Genomic DNA, 15,151 nt, shown 5'->3' with positions numbered 1-15,151 from the left:
CCTCTAAAGACAGGCCTCCATTCAGATCCTATTTGCAATTCTACAACTACAGTTTTAACAGGCATGGGTTTTATGGGTTCCCAGACAATAACAAAATATGAAATTAGTGGTTTAGAAAGACCACCACTTATGGCTAGGACACTGAAAGGGGAAAAAAAGTATAGCTGATAATAAGGAAAGACCAGAAAAGCTATAAAATAAACCTACAAAAACAGAATAAGCACCACAGGAATAAAATATTTCGCACTAGAAGGGATGCTAAAGAATCCATTTCAATCACACATTTTGCAGAGGAGGAATAGAATTCCCAGAGAGTAGAAAGGATTTGGCCAAAGTCACATAGGTAGTAAATGACAAGACCAGAATTTGAACCCAACCAGGTCTCTGACTCCAAATCTAGTGCTAGAATCACAATATGATGCTGCTTTCCCTAAACTACAGCTATTACTATACTACTGCAAAATATGGTAACTGATATCAAGACTACCTTTAGTCACCCAGAAGAAATTAAGTTAAATCCAGTTCTTGAATGCATGAAATTCTGTGTTCCACTTAAGAGATAAAGCAATCCAAAAACAGTTATAATTAAATTAGAGCTAAGCTTTAAGTTTTTGGAAAACACCTATATATTCAATGGTTCATCAATGACAATGCCTGGTAAATTACTACTGACTTGATGAAGGAAGCGTTCTAAAATACACTGGGAGAAGAAGGTGGAGTAAAGGTAGGGATTTGCCTGAACTCTCCCATATTCCCCTCCAAACAACATTAAAATAACACCTCAAAATGAATTCTTTTTTTTTTTTTAAGTGAGGCAATTGGGGTTAAGTGACTTGCCCAGGGTCACACAGCTAGTAAGTGTTAAGTGTCTGAGGCCGGATTTAAACTCAGGTACTCCTGACTCCAGGGCCGGTGCTCTATCCACTGCGCCATCTAGCTGCCCCCCTCAAAATGAATTCTGCAGAAGCAGAACCAACAAAAGGACAGGGTGAAAGAATTTGACAGCCCAAAACAATTTAGTAGGTCAGCAGGAAAGTCTGTCTCACTGGGGTGAGAGAGAAGCACAATCTAGTGTAGGCCAAGGCCTAAGGCAGAAGGCCCTGAAGGTGACTAAATCATCAGCGTAAGCAGTTTCCTGAGCTCTTAGCCCACACATAGTAAGGAGATTGAACAACTGGTCAGAAGATTACAGGGAACCCTCTGCTGACAGTGGGAGCAGGACTCTTGTTGTATTCCCCATAAATGGTTCCAGTTCACAGTCCCAGGGTGAGAAAAAGTACTACCAGGAGTGTGGACCCTGGTCTCAGTGTCAGAGCAGAAGAGACTACTTGTGGTCACTCACAGACCAAAGCACAAGCCATGAGAACATTGACCACACCTCTCTTTAGATCATATCACCTTAGAAGAACTAAGAGCTGGCAGATTCCCACCCTTCCCAGGATAGCTCTAAAAAAAAAACCTGAAGTTTGGCACAGTATCTCCTTGACCCTGGAAGCTGAGTTCAACTTTAATATAAAGTTAAAACTCAAGAAATAAACGGGAAAAATAAGCAAATAACAACAAAAAAAGAACCTGACCATAGAAAGTCACTATAGAGACAGAGAAGATGAAGAAGATAACAAATCAAAGTAGCTACATGCAAAGCCTTAAAGAAAAATGTGAATTGGTCTCAGGCCATGGAAGAACTCAAAAAGGATTTTAAAACTCAAATAAGAGGGGGCAGGCAGCTAGGTGGCACAGTGGATATAGCACCAGCCCTGGATTCAGGAGGACCTGAGTTCAAATCCAGCCTCAGACACTTGACACTAGCTCTATGACTCTGGGCAAGTCGCTTAACCCTCATTGCCCCACCAAAAAAAAAAATATTAAAAAAAAAATTTCAGTAAGAAGAATGGGATTTTTTTTAACTCAAATAAGAGAGGTAAAGAAAAAAAGTCAGGAAAAGAAATTAGAATGATACAAGAAAATTGTGAAAAAAGAGTCAACAACTTAGTAAAGAAAACACAAAAAAATAACACCTTAAAAAACAGAATAGGCCAAATGGCAAAAGAAACACAAAAATTCACTGAAGAGAAGAACTACCTAGAAGCAGAGTTGGACAAATGAAGGAGGTACAAAAGCTCACTGAAGAAAAGTTTCTTAAAAATTGAAATTAGAAAAGCTAATGACTCCATGAGACATCAAGAAACAATAAAACAAAATCAAAAGAATGAAAAAAAGAAGAAGAAAATGTGAAATATCTCACTGGAAAAACTAACCTGAAAAACAGATCAAGAGAGATAATTAAGTAAAGAAGAAAATGTGAAATATCTCACTGGAAAAACTACTGACCTGGAAAATAGATCAGGAGAGATAATTGAAGGAAAAGTTCTTGGTTTCTTTTCTACAATTAAAAGTGATCGTATGATCACAAAGGAAATGACTAACTAGTCTAGCTTCAAAATCCAGGGAGGGATGGCTATTAACAAAGCAAATACATCTTCACAATCTAATGAGAAATCCATTATCTAATGTATTCTGGAAGAAGCATGATAATTTTGAACACAAAATCCACTTGAAACTCTCCTTTCATATGCAATCTTACCTTAAGTTTCTTTTTCCAAACAGACCGCTGCTTTTCTTCCTCTTCTTCAATTAACTTGAGGGCCAGTTCTTTGTTAACCTTTGGCAGTTTCTATTTGAAAAAGGAGCATAATGGTGCTTAAGTATACATCTTGTGGACACTTAAAAATTAGCTTTGAGGAAACAGTGTACATGTCTGAGTTCATTAACATAGAAAACCCATGGTAGAAATCTTTTCCTCTTACACAGTCCAGTAACTCTTAGAGAATTGCATGGGGGCAACGAAAAGTTAAACAATTAACTATTATGTGTCAAATGTATGACTTGAACTCATGTCTTCCTTTGTCTAATAATTTTAAAAGTTAGCTTTAAAGGTAAAAACTTCTATAATAAAATTAATTTTAAAACTTAAGATGTTTTTCCCACAACTACTCTGGTTTTTACTAACTTGTTGATTATAGCAGGAATTAGTTTATTCCTGACACACTGCATTTAGAAATAAGCTGTCAGAAGACTTGTTGGTAGTTTTAAAAGACCTATTCCTCCTCCCCGAATTTCTGTGGTCCAAGATGAGAAGCTGTATGTAACCTAAGACAAGACCAAAAACCTAAAAAACACATCATAGTGCAAGAAAAGCTATCCTGCTTCAGAACTTCAGGGCTTCGAAAAGGAAAACCCATGAGAATCTGCCAACTCTTCAAATAATGATTCCTTTATTGGTTGCACATAATTCCTATTTTGGAGAGGTTAAGAGGTTGTGAAAAATTGGAAAAAATGTCTAGTTCTCCATCTTCTTCCAAATAATGCTTCCTTTTTTCTCTTCCTTTTTTTTTTCACATTTAGCTTTTTAGGTTATAGCATGAAATAATACTTTTAAGTTTAAAAAAAATTATTCTATTCTGCTCCATTTGATATTTTATTAAGTAATAAATTGGGAGGGAAAAGAAATAGGAGCGTCTTGAAACAACTTCAAAAGACAAATTATTTTTCTATTTCCCCTAAATGATATATGACAAAGTTGCCAAAATATCTTATCTACAAACATACATAATAGGCCAATTACCAGTTACTGTTTGTAGTCTTAGGCATTTTTCCCACGGCCAAAGACAAATGTACTAGAATATCAAAGGGGCATAAGAAATGACCATTGTGAAAACAAATAACAAAAAATAGAAAGAGAGGGAAAGGGATAAGGAAGAGAAGAGTGAAAGGGAAAAGCATAGGGAAAGGGGAGGGAGACAGAGAAGGAGGAAAATGAAGGGAGGGAGAGGGAGTGGGAAAGGAAGGAGACCAAAGGTGCATAAGAAATAAAATACTAAAGATGAATAAGAAATGTCCATTTTGCAAACAAACAATAACAACAAAGAGAAAAGGAGAGAAAGAGAGAGAAGGAGAAAGGGAGGTGGAAAAGTGAAAACTCAAGACAGATTGCCAATGTCACAAATAGATATTAACTATAAAGTATACCTACCCACAAAAGTAAAATATTATGCTTAAAAAGATGTTATATACATGAGTTTTTGTAAAGATGCTTTAAAAGACAAACAACAGGGACAGCTAGGTGGCGCAGTAGATAGAGCACTGGCCCTGGATTCAGGAGAACCTGAGTTCAAATCTGACCTCAGACACTTGACACTTACTAGCTATGTGACTCTGAGCAAGTCACTTAACTATCACTGCCCCACCAAAAAAAGATTAAAAAAAAAAAAGACAAAGAACATACTGCTGTATTGAAACAACCCATATAATACAGTTTGGTGAAATATAACCTTGTTTTAAAAGGAATGCTTCCTTCAGTAAGATTCTAAAATGGGCATATTTACCTTTAATTTGACTCTTTGTGCACGAGTTTCTTCTATCTTCTGTCTAATTCTATCCTTCCTGTATTCTTCATAAGCAAATGGATTTACCATCAATTTCACCTTTTTACAAGAAAAATTTAAAAACAAACAATGTAGTTGATAAGCACTGGGGGTACAATTTCAAAGAACAATGATATTGTAATGAACATTTTTATTTATAGATTTGGGTTCCAATTTTTATCCCTCCTTCCCTCCCTCCTCTCACCCTTCCCTGAAGTGGTAAGCAATCAGACATAGGTTATACAGGTACATTACCATATTGGTCATTTTGTATAAGAAAACTTGAATAAAAGAAAAAAATGAAAGAAAGTGAAAAATAGCATCCTTCGGTCTGTGTTCAATCAATATCAGTTCTTTCTTTGGAGGTGGACAGTATGCTTCATCTTTAGTCCTTTGGGATTGTCTTCGATCACTGTATTGTCGAGAACAGTTAAATCTTTTCACAGTTCTTCATCAAACAATATTGCTGTCTCTGTACACAATGTTCTCTTGGTTCTGCTCACTTCACTATACATCAGTTCATACAAGTCTTTCCAGGCTTTCTGAAATCATCCTGCTTATCATTTCTTATAGCACAATAATATTCCATAACCATCATACACCACAGTTTATTTAGCCATTCCCCAATTGATGGGTATTCCTTTGATTTCCAATTCTTAGCCACCACAAAAAGAGCTGCTATAAATATTTTTGTACAAATAGGAATAGGTCTTTTTGTCTTTTGGGGGATGTCTTTGGAATATAAACCTAGCAGTAGTATTGTTGGATCAAAGGGTATGCACAGTTCTATAGCCCTTTGGGCATAAGAACAACACTGATGTTCTTTAAAATAACATGGTATGAGACTATGTAGGAGAAAAATTACTATATATTCATAGTTTTCTACTTTAACTCATCTTCATTATATGTTTACCTTATGATAGAGTCTTATATCCATGAAAAAACCATGCATATATGCTCGGAGTAAAGGTGATCCAATGAGATGTGTAAGGCCTAGGAGAGATAAAAAAAAGTTCACTTAAAAAACACCTCACAGGCTACATTTGATTTGATTTCATTTATTCTGTATCATTCAGAAGTCTGAGATTTGAAAGAATGATACCTTTATATGAAAGCACTAAGGAAATTAAAAATCTCTACACATCCCTCATCCCACTAATATCAATTAGTTCTTATTTTAAATATTAAGTAATAAATATCAAAATAGTGAAAAGAAATCATTTTGAGTTGAGTAGAATTTAGGATGTTGTACTTTGGGATAAATGAGACTTTTATATCTTTTTAGCTAATACTTTAGCCATGATCTAAAAAAAACCCAAAAAAACCCACCAACTAATTTTTTAAAAAAGGAATTTCTATGATCTGCTGGCATATCATATTTATTATGAGTTTCAAAAGTGAAGATGAAAATCCAACTTTGAGTTATTCCCACCATTTACTTTCTCTGTTCCAACTTTGAGTTATTCCTACTATTCACTTTCTCTGTTCCTCTTCACATGAAACTGAACACTGATAGAAAAAAAGCATGCAACCATGCCAATGGGGTCAATCATCAGGAATTTATTAACTAACTACTGTGTTTAAGGAACTGTGCCAGACACTGAAGATACAAGGACAAAAATGAAAGTTTCTACCTTCAAGGACCTTACATTCCCTCAGGAAAGACTGTATGTGTACACACACACACACACACACACACACACACACACACACACACGCACACTCAACTATATACAAAATAAATACAAGGCAACTGAGAAGAGATGGGGTGGGGGTTTGGGATCCACTAGAGGCTATGAAGATAATCTAGAAGAAGATGTTTGAGCTAAGCCCTGATGGGAACTAGGGCTTCTAAGAGCTGGGTTTTGGAAACGCAGGAGAACTTTCTAAGCAGAGGAGAAAGCCACTGTAAAGGCAAGGAGAAAGGTGAGGAACGTGAAGAAGGCCAGTTTGGCTTGACTAGAGTATGTGAAGGCAGTGATATATAATAAATTCAGAGAGGCTTAAATGAGAAAAAAAGGAATGGGCATTTGATTCTAGAGGCAATCTTTTCCTTTCCCTTTCACCATCAAACTCACAGAAACCTTTGCCTCTATTTGTTGCATCTCCCTTCTCACCTCCCACTCCATGTAGACTATTAGCAATCAAGCTCCCAACCCAGCCACCCTGCCGAAGCCACTCTCTAAGGGTAACAATCATCTCTTACTTGCTATGTCCAGTGGGCTTTTCTCTGTCTTTACCCTACTTCATTCTGTGCAGCTTTTGTTAACCACCCCCTCTCCTGAATATTCTCTCCTCCCTTTGCTTTTGTGGCAGACATTGCTCACCTACTTAGGTTCTTCTCCTACTTATTTAAACCTCTCTATCTTCTTTGATGGGTCAGCATCCATTAAACATGACTGTCCCATGAAGTTCAGATGTGGGCCTTTTTACTCTTCTCTTTCTATTCATTCCCTCAGGGAAGCTAGATGGCGCAGTGGATAAGCACCGGCCCCGGATTCAGGAGTACCTGAGTTCAAATCCAGCCTCAGACACTTACTAGCTGTGCGACCCTGGGCAAGTCACTTAACCCCAATTGCCTCACAAAAAAAAAAAAAAAATTGGAATTCTATTCATTCCCTCAGTCACTATCTCCCATGAGTTTAATGATCATATTTACAAAGATGACTACAAAATCTACAAATTTAGCCCTAATCTACTCTCTTGAAATTAGGGCCTGGATTTCTAATCATCTGTTGTATCACCAACTAAAATTTAACATGCCCCAAACAGAACCTATTAGCCTTCTTCCCAAACTCATCTCTCCTCTAAACTTTGCTCTTTCTATTGAGAATACCATCTTTCTAGTCACCAAGGTTTAAATTATTGTTATAATTGATTCTTTATTGTCCCTCACCACCCACACCTCACTAACTCTGCATTTCTACACGTCTGTCCCCTTATCTTCATTCACTTAAAGACTCCTCTAGTTCAGGCCCCCATTTTCTCTTGCCAGGATTTCTACAACAGCTACCTAATGTGGTCTTCCAGTGCTCTGTTGAAGGAATTGAGGGGAGTAGGATAGCAGTGATTAATTGTGAGAATTTAGTTAACCACACTGACTCCATCATGTGACTCAATTCTGGAGCCAGCTCAGTTCCCTTTCTATTCAATTATGGGTCTGGTCCAACTTGTGTCTTGTGATAAAACTTTATTCAATTGTGGGAATTGGGAGAAAACCGTATCACACTGTTTGAATGTAGCCCTGCATTACTGGAAAACTGGACCATCTCTACCTGCTGTTTAGAGACCCTTAACTAAGGACCATTAGATTCTCTACATTCTAGTCAAACTGGCCTGCTAGCTAGTATCTGAAACTAACTTTCACTTCCCTCTTCCACGGCCTTTAATGATAATCCTTTAGGCCTTCTTACTTCCTTCTCTCATCTACTTCTTGGAATCCCAAAGCTACCTTCAAAAGGCTCAGTTCAAGCACCACCTCCACAAAGCTTTGCCTTTGCTTCCCAAATGGTTAGTGCTCTTCCCTCCTTAAATCATCTGGTCTTGACTTAATAATGTACTTGTTGAATCTTACTAAGAGAATGTAAATTCATTAAGGGGTAAGAACAGTATCTTGGTCTTTGTCTTTTCAAGGTTCTGTCTTGGGCACTGAATTCTAAAATTTAGGAGATGAGGTGTTTTTTGTTTTGTTCTGTTTGTGGTAGGTATCTTTTCTGTTTGTTTATTAGGTAAAAAATCCTACCCTATACCCAAGAGGAAAGACATTACTTGAAGTTAATGATAGATTTCAAAACCTGTTCTACTCAGATGGCATAATATCGGTTGCACAGATAATTTTGTTTTGAAAATGCCAATGTGCTTAAATGCAAGTATTTCCTCAACAACGAAAACCCGAAAATATTAACTAAGTTCTATTCAAAGTAACAGAATTATAAGAATATGGAATCTTAAGAACTGAGAAAGATCTCAGAGGTAAGCTAAGTCCAACTGTCAAAGCAGGGCTATCCTCTACAACAGAGTTGTCAAATATGTGGTCCACAACACTCCCTATTATATGGGCCGAATCAGATTAAAGTATAATTGGGAAACACTTAACAAAATAAATAAAATAATAATAAAACAGATAATGATAACATGGTTTTCTAAGTCAATATGCAACCTTTAGGGATCCTTATGTATGGTTTTGTGGCCCCATTTCTAGTTGAGTTTAACATCATTGCTCTAAAGTATCTGAGAGGTGTTATCCAGCATCTACCTGAACACTTGTAATGAATGATAAGGAACTCATGAGACAGCTTTAATTGTCAGGAAGTTCTATCTAATACAATGAAAAAGTCTTTTTTTCCTACAACTTCTACCCAAATATGTATCCACTGGCACTGCTGATAACCTCTAGGACTTTTGGTCTACTCTGATTACTATGAAATAAGTACACATGTTATAACTAATTCTTAATATGCTTAGTATGAAAGAAATAATTAATCCAATGCTAACTTGTCCCATTTTTGAATCCTGATTGGTACCTCAGAAATGAAATTAAAATAAGCTTCAGTAGAACCAGAAGAACAATTTACACAGTGTCCATAATGACATAAAGAAAAACAAAACACTTCTTTCAAGATGTAGCTCAATCAACATGGTTTAAGCAAAGCCTTTATTTGGGGCAACTAGGTGGCACAGTGGATAGAGCACCAGCCCTGGAGTCAGGAGGACTTGACCTCAGACACTTGACACTTACTAGCTGTGTGATCCTGGGCAAGTCACTTAATCCCAATTGCCTCACCAAAAAAACCCAACAACAACAACAAAGAAAAACAAAATAATAATTATAATAATAAATAAATAAGCAAATAAATAAGTGAATGGATGGATAAATAATTAAATGGATAGGTAGATGAATAATGGTGATGATGATGATATGACAAATAATGTGAATGAAAACCACATTAAAAGATTTTCTCTGATCAATTCAGAAATCAGTAGTGGCTTCAGAGGACTTAAAGGTAAAACATGCTTCCCACTATCAACAAAGAGGTGGTAGATGATGGATACAGAAGTCACATTTATATTTTCAGACATGGTCAATATGTCCATTTATTTTCATTGAATATTGGGTTCTTCTTGGAGAAGAGTCATTGGGAAGTTGACAGTGTATATTAAAAAGAAAAGAGCATGAATTAAACATATTAAAAACTCAAAAAAATATTAGGTATAGCTATTAAATATGATTTCAAAAAAGTCAGATTGACTTCCAAGGCCAGGTAGGAAAGTCATTTCTGATGATCTGTACCACCACTCTCCTCTATTAGTAAAGATAACAGGCATGATTATAATCTATCCAGGAGAGCATTCTTTGCCCACATCAGAATATCAAGGAAGTATCAGTCATTACTTATATTTAAAACTTGAAAAAGAAAAAGTAAATAAAATAAGTGGAAATAAACATTTGTGACTATAACAATTTTTTTTACCTAGATTGTCAAGATCTTTCCTGGTGACAAACTTATAATCATCATAAACTGTGCTTTCTGGATTCTCTTCTAATTCTTCAGTCAAGTTGTCTAAGAATGAACACCATCTAGGAGCAGGCCCCAAAACCTGTGAATATACATTACAATAGTTAGACAATGGGTATTTATCCTGATACTTAAGAGAATCACCTGTTTGAATCAATGCAACAAAAATTTATTAAGTGCTTAAATTTTTGGAGGGAGTAATCACTTGAATCTGAAAAGATAAACAATGGCTTTTTAGTACAATAGGTAGACAGGTAGAATGGAAGACAGAGTGCTGGGGGTTCAAATCCTGGCTCTGGTACTTCCTACCAGGGTAAAGGTGAACAAATCACATCACCTTCATCTGTAAAATGAGGGGAATGGATTAGATGACCTCAGAGGCCCCTTCCAGCTCTAGTGCTTCATGGAAGAGGTACCACCCAAGCTAGGTCATGAAAGACAAGAAAGATCTCAGCAATTGAAGACAGATGAATTTAATGGGTGTGAGGATGATAAAAAATATGTTAAACTCATGTATGTATGAGCTGAGGTGAGAGAACACTGGATGAGTTCAAGGGCCATTTGGTAGTCCAGAAGCTCCAGCTGACTGGAGCCAGAATATGGAGAGCCTTGATTACCAATCTATGGAATTTTTATTTAATTTATATAAAAAATGAGAAACCATTAAAAGCATTTGAGTAAAGAACTGACACAATCAGAAGTATGCTTTGGGAAATTTACTTTGGCAGTCATTTCAAGGATGACTGGAAAGGGGAGAGATTAGATGTTCATCGGTTACTTGGCTATTGCAATGATTCAGGTAATGAGTAAAGAGAACTTGAACTAGGGCAGTGGCAATGGGAAAGGAATAGAAGGGGCAAATTTTAAAAATCAAGAAGCTAGCACCAACAGGATGCAGCATCAACTGAACACAGAGAGGTCATTATTGTCATTATCCATTTAGCTTATTTGGGCTTCTGTGATGCATCTCACCATTAGCAGTGCCAGTGAGGTATGAATTTCAGCCTGTAGAACTAGGACTAAGTGACCGATCAAGCCTATATCATCATCACCATCACTATTATTATTAGTGTTACTATTATTACTATCTACAGTAACTGCAAATGTAACTAATTTTCTTTCTTTCTTTTTTTTTTTTTAGTGAGGCAATTGGGGTTAAGTGACTTGCCCAGGGTCACACAGCTAGTAAGTGTTAAGTGTTTGAGGCTGGATTTGAACTTAGGTACTCCTGACTCCAGGGCCAATGCTCTATCCATTGTGCCACCTAGCTGCCCCTGTAACTAATTTCCAAAGACTCCTTTCCTATGCAAAAGAAAATTTCGTATTAAGTATGGCTTACTGTAATCCTTGTTGCTTGCATGTTAATAGTTTTCTTTACAAGGCTACTTATAGCCTTGTATATTTACTTGTCAGTCAGTGAACAAGCATTTAATAAGTACCTACTATGTGCTAGGCCCTGAGGTTACAAAAAAAGGTGAAAAACAGTCACTACTCTTTTTTTTTATGAACTTCTTTTTTTTTTTTTTGGTGGGGCAATGGGGGTTAAGTGACTTGCCCAGGGTCACACAGCTAGTAAGTGTCAAGTGTCTGAGGCCAGATTTGAACTCAGGTACTCCTGAATCCAGGGCCAGTGCTCTATCCACTGCACCACCTAGCTGCCCCCAACAGTCACTACTCTTAAGGCACTTACAGTCTGATGGAGGAGACAACACATACACAATTATGTATGGAGACAAGATATATAGAGGATAAACTGGAGATAATCTCAGAGAAAAGGCATTAATTAAGAAGGCCAAGAGGGGGCAGCTAGGTGGCACAGTGGATAGAGCACCGGCCCTGGATTCAGGAGTACCTGAGTTCAGATCCGGCCTCAAACATTTGACACTTGCTAGCTGTGTGACCCTGGACAAGTCACTTAACCCTCATTGCTCTGAAAAAAAAAAGATTCCAGTAAAATCTACCACTTGACACAGAAGCATGTCATTGGTGTACTACATTGCACCTCCTCCCCCCACAAAGTATAAATAAAGAACCTGGGCTCATTGTTTTTCTGCTGGGTAATATTCACAAAGAACCAAAATATGTAAGTTTATGATCTTTCACTAATGAAAATGTTTTTCTCTTGTATTTTGATACAAATCCTTTCTATCATGCAATCAAGCCACTAAGGGAGAACACTCAACCCAGCAGTTGTGCTTTTTAAATGGCAAAAGGTCACTACAGAGATCCTCCCTTCAGTGTAAAGCTTTCAGCAGGAGGGAAGATGATATGATGGACTTCAACAAAATGGAACTTTTTATGACTAGCTTCCTTTCTAGTGCTGGTACTAACCATTTAAATGAGAAAAACAAGAAATTATAATGGAAAGTGTAAATCTATTATTCTTTAAAAGGTTCATTGTGGGTGGGGAGAGTGAGGGAAGAAATACAGTAATGAGAATGAAAGAACAAAGAAAAGAAAACCTTGCTAAATGAGATGACAAAAACACAGCATTTTCATGTGGATAAGATATAATTTGATTATATTACCAACCTGGTAAGGCAGAGATTTATTTTTCACAAGGGACAGCTGAGGAAAATTCTCAACTACCATTATCTTCAGGGAATTAAACACCATCCAATAAAAAAATTACATTTCTGTAAGAATGGCACCAAATAAGAAATTTGAGAAGATATCTCTCTTTACTCCCTTGCAGAGTTAGGAAGTCCCTGGTTGCAGAACACTGTGTTTATTTTCAGATTTTTTTGATGTATTGATTGATTTTGTGGGGGGAAAATGCATTACACATGGGCTTGGTTGAAGGGAGGAGAAGGATACAAGGAAAAATTCAGGCAGTGTAAAAACAAAACAAAACAACATTTTTTTAAAAGAAATAACTTTTTTTAAAACTATAAAAATAATATTTTGTATATTAACATATGGAACAGAGTGCATAATAAAAAACGAGAAACAGAAGAGTGTTTAAATTCCTTTTCTATTAAATGTAGTATACTTGAAAACATTTAAGACACTGGAATTTCTGAAAAGGTGGAAGAGTTTACAAGTTTTCATAGAAAATGGAACTGAAATTAATTTAATCACATTGCGGTCAAGTCTTCCAACCCCAAATTCAGTGTTCTGTTTAATCATTCACTAGAGGCATCATTACGGAAAGTAAATATAGCAAAACACTCAAAAGATCCAGAACTGAAATCTAGCTCGATCACTTAGTATCCATATAACTGTGGGCAAGGAAGATTCTTCACATGTCTAGAGGTACTCTACTGGGTTCTCAAAGAGTTAGACACAGTCCCTGACCTCCCTACATGCAGCTTATGACTTGGTCAGGTAAAGAAATCAAACTAACTGGTAAAAACAATAATATCTGATTACCATGGGAAGCATCACTTTGGAAAAACTTTGTAAAGGAGATAAGGAATGATTTGAGAGATGGGTAGAGACCCCGGAGGGCAGAAGAATAAAGGAAGGGGTGCGTAGGCATTCCAGGGTTAGGGAACAACATGAATGAAGAAACAAAGAGAGGAAAACATGACACAGTAGGAAAGTAGGAAAGATTACCTACTTACTAAAACAGACACACATGGTGCTTCTGAATGACTCTAATACATTACTATAAATCAGCAAATAAGGTGGGGGTTTTTGTTTTATTTTTTTGTTTTTTTAGTGAGGCAATTGGGGTTAAGTGACTTGCCCAGGGTCACACAGCTAGTAAGTGTTAAGTGTCTGAGGCTGGATTTGAACTCAGGTACTCCTGACTCCAGGGCTGGTGCTCTATCCACTGCGCCACCTAGCTGTCCCTAAGGTGTTTTTTAATAGACTGGTTCCCTGACAGTCACTAACTTAATACATTTATAAACAAATTCAAACAGTCCATTCCCTACTATTGCAACACACATAGAGTCTTAGTTTAGTGAATGTTTTTTGAAAGATCAACAGGAATTTTGAATAAAGTAACCTCTTTTCTTTTTCTTAAATACACATACCAGAGCCTTGTCTTAAGACTATAGATTAGAATTTCATTATTTAGCTCTTTCTTGGAGCTCATCCAAAGGAGACTGAGGAGGAAAAAATGTCTATTTATTGTAGGGCTTCATTATTCTTGAAGAGATCATTAAAGTTAGGCTCTAGTATAGTTACTGACTTCTACTTGAAGACTAGAACACTATCACCTTCAACCATATTTTATATATTTAACTTCACTAAAATAAATAACTTTCTTAAACGGTACCGTAATACTTCATTTTAGGGGATTAACCAAACAGTTTAATAGAACCTTTTTTAATGAAACAGTTAATAGAATTGTTTTCAATTACTTCCCCTGAGATAGGTGTCATGGCTGCAATAAATCATAATCTCTCAAATCAGATTTCTGGTTGTTAATTTTACAGGATGAAATGTTTCCATCAAAAACAAAAATACAGGGGGCTGGATTCATTTATTGCATTTTCCCATTTCCCTTTTAAAGAGAAAAATATCAGAGCAACCTTAAGGAAGCTGGAATTAAAGATTACATCCACATAAGCTATTTTCTCAAAAATTTATAATTAAAATGTTTTAAAGAGACCAAGAGAAGTGGCTTAATGAATAAGAGACTTAGCACACTTCTCCAATCCCTATTCTATTTGTAAAGCTTGTAATACTCATTAATAAGTTTTTTTTTGTGTGTGTGTGTGTGTTTTTTTTTTTTAATGCTGACACCTAGCCAGAACAGACACTCACTCAAGACAGTTAAAGCATTTCAATTTTTGGATCACCAAACAAGTGAACTATGACTGACTGTAGGCACAGGGGCTACATTTAGGATCAACATTTTTGAGTTTCTCATGCTTGCCAATAGGATGATTCTGTTGGAGATTTAACCGTGAGTGCTCTCTGATGCTTTTCTTTTACCGAATGGATCTCAAAGGGGGAGGGGGGGGGGTTTCCACAAAAAAACCTCTGACTCAAATTTCTGCCTTTAATGGTCCAATCACTGAGTCAACATTTTGCCTATTTTAAAGAACTAAAAAGTAATTAAATTGCTCAACAGTATATTGTATCACCCCCTTTAATAATAATGCTACCACTTCTATCAATTGTCATATTAGGTTCATCCAAACTTAAAAACAATCTACATCTATCAACAAGCTATATGGCCAGGTTTTAATCTCAAATGCAGCCAAGTATCATAAAGCTCTTGAATTAATCCACCCAAGCAGAACAGCTAATTTA

At 36.4% G+C, this 15,151-nt stretch overlaps 1 protein-coding gene across 1 annotated transcript in view; it reads right to left on the bottom strand.

The window, feature by feature from the left end:
• The window catches only part of NOL10 (nucleolar protein 10), a 105,062-nt gene that overhangs the window by 23,733 nt on the left and 66,178 nt on the right, over positions 1-15,151 (bottom strand). The window contains 4 exon segments of the mRNA XM_043984843.1: positions 2,585-2,674; positions 4,386-4,484; positions 5,338-5,417; positions 9,896-10,022. Of these exon segments, the coding sequence (XP_043840778.1) occupies positions 2,585-2,674; positions 4,386-4,484; positions 5,338-5,417; positions 9,896-10,022 (396 nt within the window).

Source organism: Dromiciops gliroides, chromosome 2 (assembly GCF_019393635.1).
Source record: "Dromiciops gliroides isolate mDroGli1 chromosome 2, mDroGli1.pri, whole genome shotgun sequence".
Taxonomy (NCBI): domain Eukaryota; kingdom Metazoa; phylum Chordata; class Mammalia; order Microbiotheria; family Microbiotheriidae; genus Dromiciops; species Dromiciops gliroides.
Note: the sequence above shows the minus strand (reverse complement) of the source record. Positions and strands in the feature narration are given on the sequence as shown.